At 48.5% G+C, this 20,252-nt stretch overlaps 1 protein-coding gene across 3 annotated transcripts in view; it reads right to left on the bottom strand.

Moving 5' to 3' along the window:
- Nucleotides 1-6,572: 6,572 nt before the first annotated feature.
- Gpt2 (glutamic--pyruvic transaminase 2) overlaps nt 6,573-20,252 on the bottom strand; it is a 33,370-nt gene continuing 19,690 nt past the window's right edge. For all 3 annotated transcript variants that reach the window (XM_050120678.1, XM_050120677.1, XM_050120679.1), the window contains 6 exons: nt 17,052-17,131; nt 15,017-15,153; nt 13,668-13,842; nt 11,578-11,733; nt 10,976-11,088; nt 6,573-8,825 (listed from right to left, as the gene is read on the bottom strand). In XM_050120678.1, the coding sequence (XP_049976635.1) occupies nt 8,735-8,825; nt 10,976-11,088; nt 11,578-11,733; nt 13,668-13,842; nt 15,017-15,153; nt 17,052-17,131 (752 nt within the window). In that variant the 3' untranslated portion in view covers nt 6,573-8,734. The remainder of the gene's footprint in view (nt 8,826-10,975; nt 11,089-11,577; nt 11,734-13,667; nt 13,843-15,016; nt 15,154-17,051; nt 17,132-20,252) is intronic.

Below are 20,252 nucleotides of genomic sequence, written 5' to 3' on the forward strand. Positions count from 1 at the left end.
TGCTTTCCACTGTTAATTTGGTTCTTTTTATTGGTTTATTGAGAACGAGTAGCCAGACTCGGGGCACAAGTTGTAACCACCAAGTTCAGTAACAATGTCAAAATGCTGCTTCCTCACACTGACTAAGGGATTTTCCCATAACTCAACACTTGTTTTTTTTCTTGGCACATTTTAGGATGATATTTTGCAAGACTTAACCCTAGGCACCGCCATTGTTCACCAACTGGTTTTGTGACAGTAGCAAAAACAAGTTGATTTTCGACTTTGCAGTTAGCAGCTGAGTACTTCCTCTGGTGCAGGGCCTCTCGAATGAATGGCAGATGGGGACTGTCTGCCCATTTCATCCATGTCACCCAAACAGTGCCCCTCAGTGAACTTCCCATTGTGTGGTGAATCCAGATTGTCCACGTGATGGTATCTTAAGTAAATAAGAAGTATGTCTCGGGGTAGGCATGTCTGCGTGGGAAGGGATAAGGGAAGAAGCCCTTCCCCAGGGCAGGCAGCACCCTCTGGCAGCTGGCACAGAAGAAAACCAGTGTTGCTTGTCTACCCGCACTGGCTCTTGCTAAGTGGGTGTGCCTGGCCCATTGCTGACCTGGCTGCTGCATCCTTACGTGACCTCTGAACTCAGATGTGCAGGAATTAATCCTGCAGGCTTCCAATGCCAGACTGAGACTTCTGAAGTAACCATCTTTCTGGACCGAGGAGCTACTGTGTTGTTGGCCCTCATTGGCCTCCTCAATTCCTCTCATGCCAGCCAATCCACAATCATTTTCATGCTTTCAGTTCTTTTCCTAGAGAACGCTGGTGGATCCGCTCTTCGGCTTCTCCACTGTAGGGTTACTCTGTTGAACCACACCGTGAATACCAGCTGTGGCTCCAAGTTTCTAGACCCTGTGTGTGGCTTCCCGGCTTTCTCACTTGCCATCTTACAAGATGAGAAAGAGAACTAGGTCTTCTTTATTTTTTTTAAACCAGTGTTTTATTTTGTGTGTGTATGTTTCCGCTGCACATCTGCTGTGTTCTATGTGCCTGGTGTCTGTGCGGAGGCCAGAAGAGGGTGTCAGTTCCCCTGGATGGAGGTATATATAAATGGTTGTGAACCAGGCTGTAAAGTTTCTAGGGCTGGGCATGGAACTCAGTGGCAGAGGACTTGGCCTTGGATGAGTAAGGCACTGGATTGAGTCTGCAGAACCAAACACAATACTTCCTAGTGCACAGAATACTGGTACAAAGTAGAGTGTAAATAAATATTTACTGATGGAAGTGCTTCGTGCTCTTCTTAAACTAAATTTTAGATATGGGTGATCTGAAATAATAACCTGAAAACAGATTCTAGAAGAACAATACAGCCCTTCATTATAGGAGGATTGCAGACAGAACAAACCATGTTTCTTCTTTTTGTGTGTGTGTCCTGTGGCCAACTTGGAACTACAGAGGCAGCCCATGCTGGTTTTGAATTTAAGAAGATCCCTCTAAGCCGGGCAGTGGTGGCGCACGCCTTTAATCCCAGCACTTGGGAGGCAGGGGCAGGCGGATCTCTGTGAGTTCGAGACCAGCCTGGTCTACAAGAGCTAGTTCCAGGACAGGCTCCAAAACCACAGAGAAACCCTGTCTCGAGAAAAAAAAAAAAAAAAAAAAAAAAGAAGATCCCTCTGCCTTTGCTTTCCTAGTGCTGTGATTATGGATTCTAGGCTTGAAATTTTTTTTTCCAGCTGGGGTTTGGCTGATCCCCAATCCCTGGATTTAAGTGATTCCTCCACTTCATCACCTCATCCTGGGACTAATCTCTTGTGTCATCATGCCTGGCTCTCAAATCCCTTTAAAATGGACGTCATCCTGCAGTACTGGACACCAGCAATTTTTTTTATAAACTTTTTTTTAACCATCAAGGCTCTCATGCTGAAATACTTGACTTCTCAAACAAGTAGTGATTATTTGCTTCTGTACTTAAGTACAATTTTAAATATAGAAAACTGTGACGTAATTTATAATAGAATCAAACCCATAAAATGGGGATCTGTAACGATGTCTACCTCAGAGGATACACGAGAACACTGCAGAATTTGTGACCTGAACAAAGATTAAAGTAAGTCATGGAACGTCCAGAAACTAACAGCCAATACCACATTGCTGGTATTAAAAAAACATTTCGACTCTTATACTTTCTTTTTCATGGGTAGAATGAATCATGTAATAGCTGCACAGAGAGACACTGCTTTGTTGATTTTAAACTCTAAGACCTACAAAGACTCCCGCCGTGAAAGCAACATAAACAGATTCTAACATACCAGACCTCGTCTGTTGTCACATGTCTGAAGAAGCTGATGCCAACCCATTATGTGATACTCAATTAGTACAATAAATTGAGCCTGGGCAGTGCAGGGTGGGTACAGGATTCAGCCAAGTAGAATGCTGGGTAGGTAGCTGAGAAAAGATAGGTATTTATTCAGTCAGCCAGCCACTCAAAGCCCAGAACCAACCCTGTGCCAATCCCGATACCACCAGGAGTCGAGGTCCTCTGAGGGCCACTGAAAGATCAAGAGGGCATCTGATCATATGGAACTAGAATTATGGATGGTTGTGAGCTGCCATGTGGGTGCTGGTAACCAAACCTGGGTCCTCTGCAAGAGCACCAAGTCCTCTTAAGTGCTGAGCCACCTCTCCAGTTCCCTGTTATGGTTATGTGCTTCTTAAAGTTTTTGTATTTTACTTGTTTGCTTGGTTTTGTTTTTGAGACAGGGTTTCTCTGTAGAGCCCCGGCTATCCTGGAACTTGCTTTGTAGACCACACTGGCCTCAGATTTAGAGTTCCACCTGCCTCTGCCTCCCAAGTGCTGGGATTAAAGGTGTGCACCACTACTGCCCAGTTATTATTATTTTTGACACAGGGTTTTACTACCTAGCACTGACTGGCCTGGAACTCACTATGTAGACGAGGTTAGCTTCTAGTTCAGAGATTCGTCTGCCTCTGCCTCCTAAGCACTGAGATTAAAGAGTGTGCTTCCATGACTCCCTGCTCCCATGGGCCAGAGGCTGCCATATTTTCTGTCAGTGGGACCAAATGTCTGAAAAAGTTTTTCTTATCAAACCCCAGGCTACGCCCCCTCCCCGCCAGAGATACTTTATTTGTACACACACTGAGAGTGAAAAGGTAAATTCATGAGTGCACAATAGTGCTGTGGGCTAACAGGCTGGTGTGAACCATGTCTAACAGGCAACGCATATAGAATGACTTATACATACCAAGCTCAGCATTTAGTGTTTATACATGCTCTTTCATTGGAAACTGACAGCAACCTATAAAGTAAGGATTTTGATTTTGTTTATAAGCAAGGAAGCCACATCTCAGAGATTAAGAAATTTCCAAAAGGAGGCTGGAGAGATGGCTCAGTACTTGAGAGCCCTTGCTACTCTTGTAGAAGACCTGGGTTCAGTTCCCCGTACACACATGGTGGCTCGCTAACATCTGTACCTCCAGGTCCAGGAGATCTGATGTCTTCTTCTGGAGGCTGCAGGCACTGTGCACATTTGGTACACTTAATATACGCACAGGCAAACACACATGTAAAATATAAAATAAATAGATGTTTAAAAGGGAACAAGAAAGGTCACTTGATCAATGGTGAAGAAGAAATTCCAGTTCAAGTCTGAATTCCAAAGGCCCTGTATTTCAACATCATCCAAAGAGCCACACCAGCCTCCCCAGGAGAACAGCAACTCTCTACGCTTCCAAGATAAATCTTGAGGGCTGGAGAGATGGCTCAGTGGTTAAGAGCATTGCCTGCTCTTCCAAAGGTCCTGAGTTCAGTTCAATTCCCAGCAACCACATGGTGGCTCACAACCATCTGTAATGAGGTCTGGTGCCCTCTTCTGGCCTGCAGGATTACATACAGACAGAATATTGTACATATAATAAATAAATATTTTTTTTAAAAAAGATAAATCTTGACTGGGACTCTTATTGATCTCATGTGTGTTACATGTCATTCTGAGCTAATCACTGTGGTCAGTGTGCCAGGGGGCATTGATTAGCCAGGACTGGTCACATACTCAACTGGGAATCTTGAGGGAGAGCCATTTTCTCCTCGACAGTGGCACTGCCAACATGTCCACAGAGACGAGGCTTAGGGAGCACGCGCAAGGCTCCGGATTCAGTGCTCCCTACCAGGGCAAGCGGGGGCAGTCACCCAGAAAGACCTGGGCCGTGAAGGGGAAATACCAATCTTCCATAGTATAGAGTGTGTGTAGGGAGGGGCCGCCTGGTTAGCATTCCTGGGTGCCAGGTGGCGCTAAGAACCTGTCGGGAGTGCAAAGTGAGAATTACTCCATTAGAAACAAAGGGGTTAGCTCTGACATCCCTACCCATCAATCCACAGCCGATTACTAGAGAACGCGCTGCTCTATGACATGATGATGTCAGTGATGGATAATTTATTAATGCATCCAATATGGCTTTTTAAAAGTTCAGTTCTGAAAACTATGAGTATGTGTGTGTCTGCATGGGCACGTGCACAAGAGTGCAGGCGCCCACAGAGGACGACACGTGACAACGCAGGCCTCGGAGCTGGCGTTGCAGCAGTTGTGAGCTGGCTGCATGGGTGCTAGGAACTGAATCTGGTTCTCTGGAAGAGCAGGGCATACTTTTTTTCTGCTGGGTCATCTCTCTTGTCCCTCTCTGTTATTTTAAAAATACTGAGATGGGGTTCACTCTAGTATAGCCCGTCATTGAGCACTTGTCAATCCTCCTGCCTCACCTTCCTGAGTACAGGCCTGTGCCACCAGGTACGCTCTTGGTTTCCTGATTTTAAGAGCCAATGAAGTCTTTGTGGTTGTTCCTATCAGTTAAGCTTCCATTGTTTTCAGACAGCCTTACCATACATGTGGAAAAAGTGCTCTGTAAATAATTGTCTTTGAGCTTAATTTTTAGTTAAGAGAACTGGGAGGTGGCCGTGTGTCTACAGTTGCAGCTGTCCTTTTGTCAGAGCGGTAACAAAGCTGGGGCCGGCCCTGGTTGTTTAGCGGTAGACAGGGAAGGGGCCAGCGCGATGGCTCATTGGACAAAGGTCCTTGCTGCCAAGCCTGATGATCTGAGCTCGGTCCCTGGAACCCACATGGAAAAAGGAAAGAACCCACTCCCCAAAACTGTTCTTAACCTTCCCATGTGTACCGTGACATATGCACATACATGTACACACTAAAAAAGTAAAAAAAAAAAAAAAACTCATAAAAATCTGACAATAACCTGGGTTATGCACAATATAGTTTGTTATTTTGTTAGATGTGATAATGGCATTAAAGTCATGAAAACGTCCCTTTAATCCTTAATCCCAACACTCGGGAGGCAGAGGCAGGCAGATCTCAGTGAGTTCGAGGACAGCCTGGTCTACACAACAAGTTCCAGGGCAGCCAGGACTACATAGTGAGACTCTGTCTCAAACAAACAAACAAACAAAACAAACAAATCAACCACCACAAGAAAAGAATCCCACACGTAAGCACAGGGCGAGGTGGTGAACAGCATTAATCTTAACAATTGGGAGGCAGATCACTGTCTACATAGCCTGTTCCAAACCAGCCACTACATAACACGGCCCTTCTCAAACAAATAAGCAACGTCCTTTCAAAGGATGCATAATGAACTTCTTAATGTCATGGTGCACAGCAATAATCCTGGCGACCTTGAAGCAGGAGGATGCGTGGTGAATCTAGTCCAGCCTTACACACCACCTCTAAAACACTGGGGGCGGGGGGGGGGGGTAGGAGAAAAACACACATTCAATTATCTAGGGATAATAGTCAATGTCTAAAACTTACTTTTAAGTAGTTTGGAAGAAAAAAAATTAACTTGTTAAAACCAGGCATGACAGAGACATGAGGCGACGTGTGTTTGTGTGTTTTCAGCAAAGGGTTTCTCTGTGTGGCTCTGGCTGTCCTTGAACTTGCTCTGCAGACCAGGCTGGCCTCAAACTCTGCCTGCCTCTGCCCCCTCCCCTGCCAGTGCTGGGATTTGTGCGCCACCACTGCTGGGCTCTGTCAGTTCTCACTCCACTGCCAGCAGAAGCCCAAGTCCACGTTCGTTTTAATGTCTTGTTAGAGCAGGGGATGGTGGTGCAGGCCTTCTCTCAGAAAGTGGAGGGGACACACTCCAAGGTCATCGTCGGCGCACAGTGAGTCTGAAGTCAGCAAGGCACACAGCAGTAGTATTATGCTAGGTAGCCTGACAGCCAGACCCTGATTCAAAGCAAAAATACACAGAGGCCTGAAGCTTCCCTACCTTGGCAACTTCTGTCTTGAGGGCCGAACCCTAACCAGAAGCTGTTGGTTGAAGTTTGGGGTGTTTACACAGATTTGCTGTTTAGAACAAACATAAGCTGCTGACGTCCGCTCACCTATTCACCTACTGTTTGTTTTTATTTTCTTTCGAGACAGGGTCTTACTATATAAGACAGACAGGACTCAAACTCACAGACACCCAGCCTGCCTCTGCCCCACGTGCTGGCAGAAAAGCATAGCACTTGAGTCACACTCATCCCCATTCAACTCTCAGAATTAATCGACAGAGCTAAACAGTCACCATTCTGGGCACATAGTTTATTGTTGAGAACTTCCCGGCACAGCTATTACCGAGGACCTCTGTCAGGGAGGCCTGAAGAACCGGGGCGGGAAACAGTGGAGAACAGGCAGGTCTGCCCCTGCCCTTGCACCCAACGCAAACAATGTCTTTGGGTGTCACTGACCCAGGTCCAGCCTGGCCCAGGCTTCCACAGCACCACCCACCCCTGTCTCTGGAGGAACAGCAACCTCATAGGAGTCGACTCCCAAGGGAAACCCCAAACGACAAACAACTGTGTTCACTGACGCTGGGAGAGAAAAGGCGTGGGAACAGATTCTGTGGAAAACCCAAACTGCCACAACCAGTATTCCTACCTGACATTATTAATCTCTCAGAACACCTAAGCTTTTATTTAAAAAGCAAACGTAGCATATTTATCATCTTTTTAAAAAAAACATGTAAACATTGCAAAATTTGGAGGATTATTTATAATCTGAAGAGACTTATAAAAATTATTGGACTTGTTAGGACTATAAATACTAACCCTCCCACTCCCCCAACATGAAAAAAGCAATTGTTACAAAAATATAAAAAATAGTCTAGCTTCTAGTTAACCATTCATTGAGATATCTCAGAATGTATATGCCTTGCAAGCATACACGCTACCTTTTCAACCCTTTAAGGAAAGTTCCAGAACATTTCATTTTGATAAGACCGTGGCTGCTTCCTTCACAGTAATCTCATGTTAGCAGCTTGAAGCTCTTTTAAAAACTGCACCCCCTGCAGAGGCCCAGTGTGAAATCACAGCACAGGACCCCACCGCCCTGCGCATCGCTCTCTAGCTCCTTGCGTTCCCCCAGACTCACTGGGTACATGGGCCCCTGAGCCGGTCACGGCTTCCCTCACGTCTCATGAAGGTAGACCGGCCAAGGGATGTTGGGGAGGAAAACCTGGCCTGCTGTTCCCTGTAGCACCTGTCTCCTTGGCATGCACCTGGCTCCACCCAGGTGCGGTATTTAAGGACTATGCCTGCTTGGTGGCCGGCTACTGTGACACGGAGGGATGGCTGATGACGTGGGACCCTGTCCAGAGATGGGGAGGGAGGCAGGAAACTGCTGCAGGAGAAGTTTGCTGACTCAGACTGCACACCCCTTCCTGGCAGCTGGTGGAGCGGGCACTGTCATCAATCACAGTCACAAAATGAGGCAAATTTAGTTTGACACAGTTAGAAGACCTGCAGGGGCTGCACTTCAGATTTTTAAAAAGATCCACCTGCTCCTAATGTAGGGCACTTCTCAGCCTTTGCTTATCTCTACTGCCACCAGCAGAGGGCAGTCGGTACAAAGGCTCAGACAAGCCCTTGGGAGAAGACTGTCCCTAGGTAACCAAGTGGGATGGATCCTCGCGTCACCAAGATATTTCAGGGCTCTCCCTGGTGTCCCTGCAGCCCGGGAGACGTTTTATACCAAGGTCTCAGCAAAAGCATGCACAGAGCTCAGGGTGCTGAGTCATCCCGCACCTGCCGTGCGGCTCAGAAGACCCAGCTCAACTTGCAGCCTGTTTTCCCCCACTTCCCCTCAGGACCTCTGACCAAGGTCATGGCCCCTGCCAACGCTGTGTTCAGTACAATCTAGCCTGGAATCTGATGTGACCCCGTTTCACTACTGACTTCAGTATTCTGGTCTGTGAGGAGCTGTCTATATCCAGACCAGAATGACAAGTTTTCTCTGGGTGCTTGCCGGACTTGAAGGTTTACTGTTCAAAACATATGTCTCCACGCTGCTAAGGGATCTCACTGTTGATTTCTGGGCTTCCGGTCCTCACCATGTAAAGTCACACATTCCCAACACCTGCTTGTTTCTGTAGGTAAGAACGCTCTCATTTCAATGTACCCTGGCTGTTCAAAACCCAAAGGAACTTTCCGAACACAAGAAGTATAGGTGATTCAGAGAATCCCAGCCACATCTGCCGAGCAAGGTGACTCTACTTTGGCTGCATTTAAAAAAAACAACAGGGCCTGCGAGACATTGCAAAATCACTGTTTGCTCAAGGCACAAAGAAAGTCTCCTGGGAAACATGATGATGAACCGGCTGACGGCCTGCATGAGGTCTGAGGCAGAGTCCAAGAGGAAGGCCTGGGTGGGATCGGGACCGAGACCCTCCGGCGCCTGAGGCGTCCTCATGCGTATTTCTCCAGGAACTTGAGGTGAAAATCTTTGACCTTATGGAGCACTGTCTTCAGTTTCTCCACGGGAGGGAGAATTGTCATTCTGTCAGGAAAGAGAGCACCATCAGCCGGGCTGTTCATAGGGTGAACAACAACACTCCTTGCACTGCTGAGTGAAGACGAGGTCGGGAGGTCCCTGTGCAGACACACAGCCCCACATTGTCTGATTTAGAGAGAGCCTCTCATTTGTCAAACTACTGTCTCCCCTAGGCCTTCTTCCCGATCTCACAAGCTATCCAGAAGAGCCATGAAGCCCTGAGCCTCAGCAACCCTCTTGCCTCAGCCTCCAGGAAGCTGGGAATATAGACACATACCTCCACAGTGGCTTGTACACAGACATTTTCACTACGGTGAGAGCTGTCTACTAAAGCAACGAACTGGATCAACTCACCAAAATGTATCTTTCATTACTGCAGAAGGCCAGCACCATTGTTTTGCTTGTTGGGTTTTGTTCTTGTTAAGACTGGGTCTCTGTATGTAGCCCCAGCTGTCCTTAGAACTTGCTATGTAGGCCAGACTGGCTTTGAACTCAGAGATCCACCTGCCTGGGACTCTCCCTTGCCCCTCTACCCCCACCTTTTCTTCCTTCTTTATAAAACAAGGTCTCATATGGGACTGGCTGTTCTGGAATTCATGCTGCTGCTCAGGCTGGCCTTGAGGTTACAGTAATTCTCTTGCCTCAGCATCTTAAAGTGCATGCACCACCACATCCAGCTAGGGCACCACATTCTGACTAGTATAGAACTTTCTAGAATATGACCTCCTCCCCTCCTCATTTTGTGGTGCTAGAGTTTGGATTCAGGGTTTCATGGATGCTAGGCAAATGGCCAAACTATTTTCTATTCCTAGAGCATGACTCTTACTCTTTTTTTTTTTTTCCTTCTCCAGAAATTAAACATTTGACTCTTTGGGTGTGCATGTGTGTTCCAGGATCCGGCTTCTGACAGGAAGCCAGCCTCACATCTCAGCTTTCACTTCACAGACATCTCCAGTTGCCACAGTAACCCAGCTCTCCCTCTGGTCCCTACAACAGGCTTCCCGGCTCAACAGCACTTTGGGTGGCACGCGGGGCATGGAACCCGGGACTCACACTCGTCGTATGATCGACCACCAAGCTACACCGCAATCTCAGCTCTACATTTTGGGTGGATCATTTCAGGGTCAGCAGAGACCCTGACCAAAGGTAAAAGGGTCAGGTAGGCAGTGCCTCTTAGGGCACAACCTGCGTCCTCTGACTAAGCAAAGACTTGGCTCCAGGTGCCAGCCACTCATGACATTTCTTTTTTTAGCATCTGCTACAAGATACAGCGCCACAGGAGCGGGGAAGAAATGATCGGATTCTGAACAGAGCTGGCCTTGGGGAGGAACCCTTGCCGAACAGCTCTGGGAATCGGAACAGCTCTAGGAATCCGTGCTCATGTCTCTCCAGGGCTGGACCAGGCATGGCTGTGAACAGCCTCTCAGAATGTGGAGCTACCTCTGTGTCAGCGCGATGCCTTAGCAGCCTTTGGGGCCTAGGGTAGTGCCACGGCCATAGTGCAGCCAAGGGGCTACAGAGCACCTGCCCTGCGCCAGGCTGTCCTGGTTGCTTTTTCTGCCAACTTGACACAAGCTAGTGTTATCTGGGAAGAACTTCACTTGAGAAAATAACTCTATCAGACTGGCCTGATGATTTATATGGAAGGGCCCAGCCAGGCATGGGCAGTGCCATCCCCGGGCAGACGTCCTGGATTATATAAGAAAGCAGGGTGAGCGAGCCATGGAAAGCAAGCCAGTGAGCAGGGCTCCTCTGTGGTCGCGGTTTCAGGTCCTGCCTGCAGGGTCCAGCACTGGCTCCCCCTGACCGTGGACTGTAACCTGTACACCAAATAAACACCTTCCTCCCCGAGTTGCTTTCCATCATGGGGCTGACAACAGTAACAGAAACCTAACTAACATAGGCTTTGCCCCGCGCACCCAGAAGCACGGAGTGTGACAGGGACAGGAGGCGGCAGAGAGAACAGCCCAGGAACACTCAGGAGACGGCTGTGCAGTGTACCTGTTTTCCTTCTCTCTGACAGGGTCTCAGCTTGCCATGGTGGGATTGCTCAAGGAGAACAGAGGCTCAGACCCCTCAGTCTCTAAAACAGGAACCCAAGTTGCCCTGGACAAGCCAGAGACCAACACCACCCGCCTCCACAGAAGATATTGTACCTGAAGTGGTAGGTGCCTTCTCGCTGCCCAAAGCCACTGCCAGGCACGACACAGATGCCGGTCTCCTCCAGGAGCTTCATGCAGTAAAACATGTCTGGGGCCATCTTATGGGCCTGCGGGAGGAGGACAGAACTTGAGATTCCTGTCTGGCTCTACACTAGACCCGCACATATTAAAACCAAAACCAGAGCCGGTTTTGGTTCACACCTATAATCCCAGCACTTGAGAATCTTCAACAAGAATGACTTGAATTCAGCGCCAACGTGAGCTACTTAGTGCGGTCCCACCTGGGCAATCAAGACCCCAAGAGGGAGCGATCAAAGCCAAACAGAACCAGAATGCGGAATGCCAGGCCCTCTTTTCTGTGCCTGAGCCCTTCCTTCCCCCGGTCCTGCCTGCAAAATAAAGCAGGATATCAGGTCACGGTCAAGAAGATGGTTCTGGGGCCCAGACATTCGAAGACACATGGTAAACTGCATCTGTCCAAGAGGCCCACAGAGTTCAGAACCCCTAAGGCCAGCAGCGCTGCTCACCAAAGCAAACGCCAACCATGACCCAGACAGCTCAAGCAAAGCCAGGAAGACAGCCGACCCTCCACTGACCTGAGCAGCCTCCACAGCCTTGGCAGGAATGAGGATCCGGGGAAAAGCATACATAGCTCCTTGCAAGGGGTTGCACTGAATCCCTGGGACTTGGTTAAACAGATCTTCTGTCAGCTTCGCTTTCTCGGCCAGATTACCAAGAACGAATTCTTTTTCCTGATGATGGATGGAAAGCACAAGTATCAATAACCCTAGGTAAGGCTATGGAAGGCTGTACTTCCAACATATAGGTAATAGAACACATTGACAGAAATGAGCTGTGTATGCATAGCACAGTAAACAGGGCAGGGGAAGGGGTGGATAGGGACAGATAGACAGGGCTTTCTGCGGGGATTTTTTTTTCTTTTCTTTCTTTTTTTTTCTTTTTTTTATTTTTCAAGACAAGGTTTCTCTGTAACTTTGGAGCCTGTCCTAGAACTAGCTCTTGTAGACCAGGCTGGCCTCAAACTCACAGAGATCCACCTGCCTCTGCTTCCTGAGTGCTGAGATTAAAGGTATGAGCTACCATTGCCCGGCTGGGAATTTTTTTCCTTTTTTCTTTCTTTCTTTCCTTCTTTTTTTTCTTTCTTTCTTGCCTTTTTCTTGAAAGACTTATTATGTATAGTTGTCTGCATGTACACCTGCAGGTCAGAAGGGGGCGCCAGATCTCATTACAGATGGTTGCGGTTTCTGGGTACTGAACTCAGGACCTCTGGAAGAGCAGCCAGTGCTCTTAACTGTTGAGTCATCTCTCCAGTTCCCAGGCATTTTTTTTCATTCATCAATCTAAATGGACCTGACTGGAAGGAATATCCTAGAAACACATCTATGAGAGTCATGGGTCCTCCTGGAGACCAGCCCAGTCCCATCATGTCATCCAGGGACTACCCCTTTGCAGTCTCTGTCAGTGTGGTGTTTGCGGACACAGACCCAGAGAGAAGAGAGTCAGCAGAGCTGGAAAAGCGTCCACAGCCGGAATAGAATCAATCGGACTTTCGGCAAGTACTACTGTGCCAAAGGTAGGTCCTGAAGATGAGCAGATAAAACAAAAGGTGCACAGCCATACAATGACATACGACCCAGTCCTTAATCCCAAAGAGACTTCTGCTCTTCTGAGACACTGCGCCAAGTGGAATAAGCCAGGCACAGAGGAGCAAACATTGTATAATTCCACCTCTGCATATACATGTTAGGGGGACTCATGGAGACCTAGTAGAACACTGGCTTCCAGGAAGCTATGCATTTACTGGATCTGAAATTCCAGCTGGAGATGATGGAAGAGTTCTTGAGATGGAAGGGAGAGATGGCTGCACACAATCTGAATGTCTTTCCATAATGAAGCTAACTGTTTGTTTAGACAGGGTCTCACTGTGGCTCTGGCTGGCCTGGAACTCACTATGTAGACCAGGCTGGCCTCAAACTAACAGAGGACCTTCTGTTTCTGTCTCCTGAGTGCTGGGATTAAAGGCATTCACTACAGTAGGCTAGAACCATATATTTAAAAAGAGCAAAAGTTTTAGTTGTTTGTATTTTACTAGAAAGAGAAAGAGCGAAGGAGAAGGGGGAAGGGGTGTGTGGTAGTGTATGCCTGGAATCCTAGCCTTTAAGAGGTTGAACCAGTAGGATCGTGAACTCAAAAACAGGGCTATTAAACCCTGTGTCTGAAAAAACAAACAAGCAAATCTCCCCCTTATAGCCTCTGCAGAGAGAGAGAGAGAGAGAGAGAGAGAGAGAGAGAGAGAGAGAGAGTTATACCTTCTGGGAACTGACTTTTAGATTGTACCATCTAAAATGGTTTTATTGTTGCTTTTTAAACCGATACTCTGTGCCTATCTACTTCCTCTTCTTTTCAGGTTAGTAACAAAAATGTCTGCCAGACACGGGGCTCTCCTGGGATCCTCCCCACTTACAATGCACACAGGCGAGAAAGAAGAGAGCATTCTTCCCACTTCTAAACACACTCTGTTGCACTTTTGGACTTAACTCATGAGAGTGGTTCAGCCACCAAGAGACATCATGAGTGACCCTTGAGGGATGGACGTGGATGGACACCCACAGACACACCATCAAATGTGGCTGGTCAGGAACGCAGCTGGGTCACGCGGACTCACCCTGATGAACTGCTCGAAGGACTCCTCGCCTGGGACAGGGGGATTCACGACGATGTCCATGGCGGCTTGTCCAGACACCGGCGGACAAAGGCGAACCGACAGTAGCTTTACCAGCTGCCCTTTGATCTCAGGGTGCAAATTAATCACCTCCATGTAGCCCCCTCGGTAGCCGCACCTGCAGAATTAGCGAGAGGGAGCACCAGTTACAGGAAGGCAGATTCTGTACCGCCACACCCTGAGTACCAGGCTGGCAGCTGTGGCTGAGCTCTTGCCAGGGGTAAGGAAACAGGTATTGGGATGAGGACACTTTCCTACAAAGAAAAGCAAGTGCTCCCCTTCCTTTCTTCCCTTCCTGTTTCTGGGGAGCCGGAGACAGAGACTACAGACAGCCCTCACCCTAAAGATGGAGACCATGTGTTGAGGAAGCAGACTCGCAAGCCACGGTCCTCGAATGACCCCAAGGAGCAGCCTTGTTTTCCTGGATTCTTTGAAGCATTATGTCAAAAATAGATAGATTTTCACCCTTTTGGAGCCTCTATATTTTAGGGCCATTTTATTACAGCCGCTTACCCTGAAACCTAATCCACATACTAGTCTACATCAAATTAAGTCAAGAACAATCTAAGGAGACGGTTCCGTTGACCTAGGCAAAATATTCCTTCAGACTTCATATGCCATTCCCTCTGCCCAGGACGTTCTTCCTCCAAATGTCTCCCTTCCTGCAACTCCAGTCCCAGCTTCCGGCATGTCTACCTCCTCTGGGACCTCAGCTCTCCACCTGCCACGTGACCTTCCTCTTTGTGCTTCACTCCTCAATAACATTAGCCAAGTATGTTACATGTATGTTACAGTGCCACATGTATGTTACATATATGTTACAGTGCTACAAACTCGGGGTGCTCAGTGAATCCTAGTCAAATAAACAAAGATGGGCCTCAGACTGGTCCTTCGGCCTTACAATCCTGTGCGAAGGCAGCCTTGGACACGGAGCTTGGTACCTGTCCACCCAGCTCCTCTCTTCACTGGCCCCTCAGACTTTAGTCAGGGTCAGAGCAGAAGATCCCAGGCTCAGAGCTGCTACGGGAAACTGTTTTCATATCTGTCCCTTACCCAGAGTCTGGTCTAAACACAGCTGCAGGTCACTTGAGCCCCTGCTCTTACACCACTCACTAGATCTGCCAGGGAGGTGCAGCCTGTCTGCCTCCTGACTCTCAGAGCTGCAGCCAAGGATAGGGGCTGCTTTCCAAGCCGTGGGCCACAGGGTCAAGCAGAGGAGCAGGCAGAAAGGAGGGAGCAGAGCTGGGACAGCAGGCCCGCCAGCAGCGGCAGAGGAGGGGAGGCCGACATACTCGCCCATGTAGCCCTTGGAGGTGGAGTAGAAGGACGCGAGCTCCACGTTGCTGGAGTACTCGTGCCCCATCTGGTAAAGCACTTTCTTAAAGGAGTGGAAGCGGCAGTCAGGAGAGTACACGTTGTCCTGATAGACCTGCAGCGGGAACATGACAGGGCACTGAGTTCTCCTGGAAGGCCTGGACAAACGCAGGCTGTGGCTGAGAGCAGCCAAGGGTCCACACCCAAGAGGGGTGCACAGGCACCGCGTGAACCTGTGGGTCAGAGGTAGGTCACAAAGTCCAGCCTTGAACAAACCAACCAGCACAGCTTCCAAGGCTACTTCCACAGATAAGCCAGAATGTACCTGAAGGAACCTTCCAGACCAAGCAAGGGAAAAGCCTCAGGCTGGATGCTTCCCTGACATTCCTTACGCTTCCCATACCCAATCTCCAGCCTGCCTGTTTGAAACATCGGGTCAGTAATGGTACCGGGTACTCCCAGCCTCCCACACAGATTCTTCTCCTAAAGCACTGTTCACTTGTCTAGTGACGCAAAGTGCCAGCCGTCTGTCCTCCGCTTTCTCTGTTTTAGGGGTACACGCTGTCAGGTGTGCTTTATGCCACTTACCAGGTTTGGAACCATTTGTCTTCGCCTCTGCTCTTTCTGCCAGAGCAGGGCCCACGCGCTTTGTTCTCCCGTGTCTAGATCTGGCACTCACGGCCTACAAGTACCACCCTGTCTGTTCCATAGCCAGGGAAACTGGCTTTCAGGACCAGTGAGAAAATCAGGCAAGTTTCCACCTCAACAGCGGAGGCCCTGCCCTCCTCCCAAACCAGTCCTAATCCTGAGGTCTCTCTGTTGCCTTTTTTTTTTTTCCTTTTAGAAATTAAGGCTTTTAGGTCCGTGGTTAATTACGACTATTTAAATGTGGTAATATTGCAGGGTGCTCAAGGAGGAGAGAAAATAGTAGCTCGAAGCTATGGTTAACCAGAAAACATGCAGCAACGAAGATCAACTGACAACGGAACACGGTGGGTCCTCAGTTTCCTTCTTCCCGAGCGGACAAAGAATGGGTGAGCCTAGGAGTCACGACTGGGGTTCAAGAAATTACAGTTACAGACCCGAGGTCCTCACAGGCTCGCCGGCGGTAGGAGAGTAACCGAGACAGAAGGTGAGAACTACCAAGAGAGCTCAGAACTGTACACGGGGAGTGGCATCGGCCATCTCTGCCGCAGGGCAGCTACAGTCTGCTCTTAGGTAGGAGCCCATGGAGTTCCCTCCGGGAAGGCCCTCCCTGGCTTTCCGGGTGGATGTTGGGGAAGAGCAGGGCAGACATCCTGCACCTTGCCTAGGTCTGGCCAATCTGCATATTACAACCCCAGACGACAGTGATTGTTTTAATAATCGTGGCTCAAGTTGAATCAATCAGGTGTAAACTTACTGGAACCACAAGGATCAAAGCTAGACTGGAAAGATATGGGGCTGACAACAGAGATGAAAGAAGGATTCGGAAGACATAATTTGAGTCCAGGGTCTAGCCTGTGACCTGTGACCCCATCATCATCATCATCATCATCATCATCATCATCATCATCATTATCATCATCATCATTCTCCAAGTTGAAAGCAACTTTAAAGCTGACAACTTTAAAGCTCTCAGCACTGGGAGACTGAAGCACCAGGGTTGCTGTGAGTTTAAAGCCAGCCTGTGCTACACAGTGAGTTCTAGGGTAGCCTGGGTTACATAGCAGAGTCTCAGTCTCCCTCTCCCTATCTCCGTATACATGGAGAACATGTGTGTGTGTGTGTGTGTGTGTGTGTGTGTGTGTGTGTGTGTGTACACTATAATTAGAGTCCAAGTCAACAGAGAGATAATTCGTTGTCCAAATTCATAGGTTAAGAATGTACATCCTCATCTTTGCTTGCCAGAATCATTCTGCCTTGAAACTTCTCTCTGGCTATAGAATGATCAGATCTGAATCCCTCCCCTAGAAGAGCAGGCTTGCCCCCTCCCTCTCTGAGCTTGCCCACCATCTCTGGGACTGCTCTTACCTCATCAGCCAGTAGGAAAAGCTTCTCTTCCCAGGCAAAGTGAATCACATCTTCTATGCACTTTCTGCTTTGTACCTGGCCTACAAAATCCCCAAAAAAACCAAAATGTAGGTTGTATTGCTACTGAAGTTGTCCCCAAGTAATACTCCCACCCAAATCACTTGGGTGTCCTAAGTTCCCTGGAGATCCCAGGAGACCGCCCTCCTAAGTTGCTCTGCCGAGCAGTGAAACCAAGCCCCAGTCGTGCCTACAGGCTCCACTCCTGCCTAGTTTAATGACGTCAGGCATGGGCAAGGAAAAGTATTCCGCACCTAGCTTTTTGGTCAGTCTTACGACTGAGGTATGCACACGTGTTTGTCTTTTCTGGAGGACAGAAAGGCACGAACATGTCACAGTGAGCAGGAAGATAAAACAAAGGCGTTAACTTCATTAGCTCCCCACGACTCCTCTACTACGCACCAGCAGCAAGCAATGCAAAAAACTGCACTGGTTGATATGGTAACTGAGCTGGAGTTACTGAAGAAGAACTGTGGGTGTCTTCCCAGAAAGGCAGGTGCACACGCCCACAAGGAAGCGACCGGCTCATCCCAGCTCATCATCTACCCTCAAAGCTGGCAAGTGTTCAAAGCGGTCCTTGCAGAATACCAAATGAACGAGCCAGGCTGCTGTCCCCTGCCAACGGCTACTGCAGAGAACTGGCCCCATTGGGGACCCTGAGAGAGCACACTGCGGTTCTCTTTGGCTTCCTTCAGGACGTGCCTCCACACCGGCAGGGAAGACACCCACCACGCATGTCAGAGAACGGCTGCAAACGGCAGGATGGCTAAGTCAGCAGCCTACGGGCACACCACCAGAGCAGAGGGCAAAGGGGAAGAGGGTGGAGGTGCAGCTTTCCCCTGTAGTTTCTCCTCATTTTGAGTGGGACACCAGGGATTTCCGGTGTGCTCAATCGGGCTGATTGTATGTACAGCAAATCTATGCTGTGTGACGCATATATGCACAAACATAAACATATATGCATGTATTATTCCTGCATGTATAAACACCCTAAATCAGAAAAGCATGTAGACTATTACCTTTTGACTAAAAAGAAAAAAAAAGTCTATATACCTATCTATGGAATGATATGAGAGTATCTATAAAAACAGAAATGTATCTTATAATAATTCAGCCAAGATTTCTACCTTCCACTACTTAAGCAATGAGCCAGTTTCTTTAGTAAGGGAGTGACTTTTCTTTGGCCATCGAGTGCCAACCAGGCTTCCTAAGCAGGGAGCTCAGGGCTCTGGGACTCCAGCAGAGTGCCAGGCCCTGGTTTCTATACGGAACCAGCATTACTCTCGCAGACAGGGGCTGACCTCTTTGTGGGTAGAGCCTACTGACAAACCTTCTGTGGGTCTTGTGATCTCCTAACCTCATCCTACAGGAATGCAAGCAGAGACGTGAGCATCAGAATGTGCAAACACGTGTCCACAGAATGCTAAGGGGAACACAAAGAGAAACTGAAGGACCAGAGCCTTGAAATGGGCTCAGCCTGGTGGCGGAAAGGAGACTGAAGGGATGCAAAGATCCCACTGGTATACACAATGCACACTTGAACATAAAAAACTGGCTTATGTTTACCCCGGGCCCGGAATCCAGCAATCACTAGGGCACAGCCATGAAGACACTGAAGAGACAAACATGAAAAGTTATGGAGAATAATTTACGTGGTTTTATAGGGGCCATGTTATGCCCACCTGGGGGAGACATAAGACTCAACTTTGCTTACAGGTCCAAAAAGCCGGCCCCTAAGAGCAGCACACCAGAGGATGGGCCTAAGCAATTCCCTACAAACGGATAGGAACATCTGTGATTACCTCCTCCCTCCTGCAGCATACCACGGCTGCCTTGTGAAGACCGCACAGCAGGAGATAAAAGGTCCTGGCCTAGATACACACCTCTAATCCAAGCACTGTATGCTGAAGCAGGAGAGATACAAGTTCGAGGCCAGCCCAAGAAGGACTTCTGAGTGAATAAAGGAAAGATCTGTCTTATCAAAGTCCTAGTGATTTGACTGGTTCGGAGATGGGCCAGTAAGTACCTACACTAGGACTCCCAGTGAAATCACAGGGAAAGATGGACTCTAAGGTTTCACCTGATGAGCAAGGGATGGAGTTGCTGAAGGCCCCCCAAGGACAGATTCTAAGAAGGAATCCGACTCAGAGGACAGCAGTGCTGAGATGTGAACTGAGGCACTTCCCACACGAAAGCTGATTCAGATGACCGCTTTATGACGAGACGTCTTATGTCTCATTTCAGTTTTGAGCCAGGTTTCTCTCTTGAAACCCAAAGCACCCTGGCTATGTTGACATCTTTAGCCGAGCTGGTTCTGGTATGTAGTTGGGAAGTTTCCTTTTCCTGCCGACCCTCCCCTAGCAGCTGACTGATTTCCAAACATTAAGGCCTCAGAGAAGAAGGGCGGATGGTGCTTACTCATAAATCACTCTTCATAAGGGTTATAAAGCCGGGCGGTGGTGGCGTATAAACCCAGCACTCGGGAGGCAGAGGCAGGCGGATCTCTGCGAGTTTGAGGCCAGCCTGGTCTACAAGAGCTAGTTCCAGGACAGCCAAGACTACACAGAGAGACCCTACCTACCTCAAACAAACAAAAGAGAGAGAGAGAAAGAGAGAGAGAGAGAGAGAAAGAGAGAAAGAGAGAGAGAGAGAGAGAGAGAATTACGTATAATAATACACATTCACAGAGTCCCTTTACTCACAACAGGCAAGTCTTTGGTGGAGGTATGTCCTCCCAGGCAGGGAGGTAAAAAGATTTACAGGGCAGAGAATCCTGACTCAGAAGACATGCACATAGCTTATGCCTGTAATCTCAGCACTCAGAGGCGGAGGAGTGAGGCTGCTGTGACTCTGAGGTCTGCCTGGATGACACAGCCAGTACAGGCCAGATAGGAATTCACTGTCTCCAAAGAAACAGACAGGAACTGACTCAAGAGCCGACTCAGCATACAAATGCTGCCGGACTTGCCGTTCCAAGTGCGGCCCTGGGATCAGCAGAAGTGTCATCTTGGACTGGGTGGACCTGCCAGTTCTCCAGCCCTACCCCAGTCATTAAAATACGGGTGAGCGGAGTCCACCTTCTGTACTTTAACGAGCTCAAAGTTTAGAAGCCGGTGTCCTAAAGAAGCAGTTCTCAGGGTTAAG

The sequence above is a fragment of the Alexandromys fortis genome, unplaced genomic scaffold, assembly GCF_014885135.2.
Source record: "Alexandromys fortis isolate MF-2015 unplaced genomic scaffold, M_Fortis_MF-2015_v1.1 scaffold_186, whole genome shotgun sequence".
Lineage (NCBI taxonomy): Eukaryota > Metazoa > Chordata > Mammalia > Rodentia > Cricetidae > Alexandromys > Alexandromys fortis.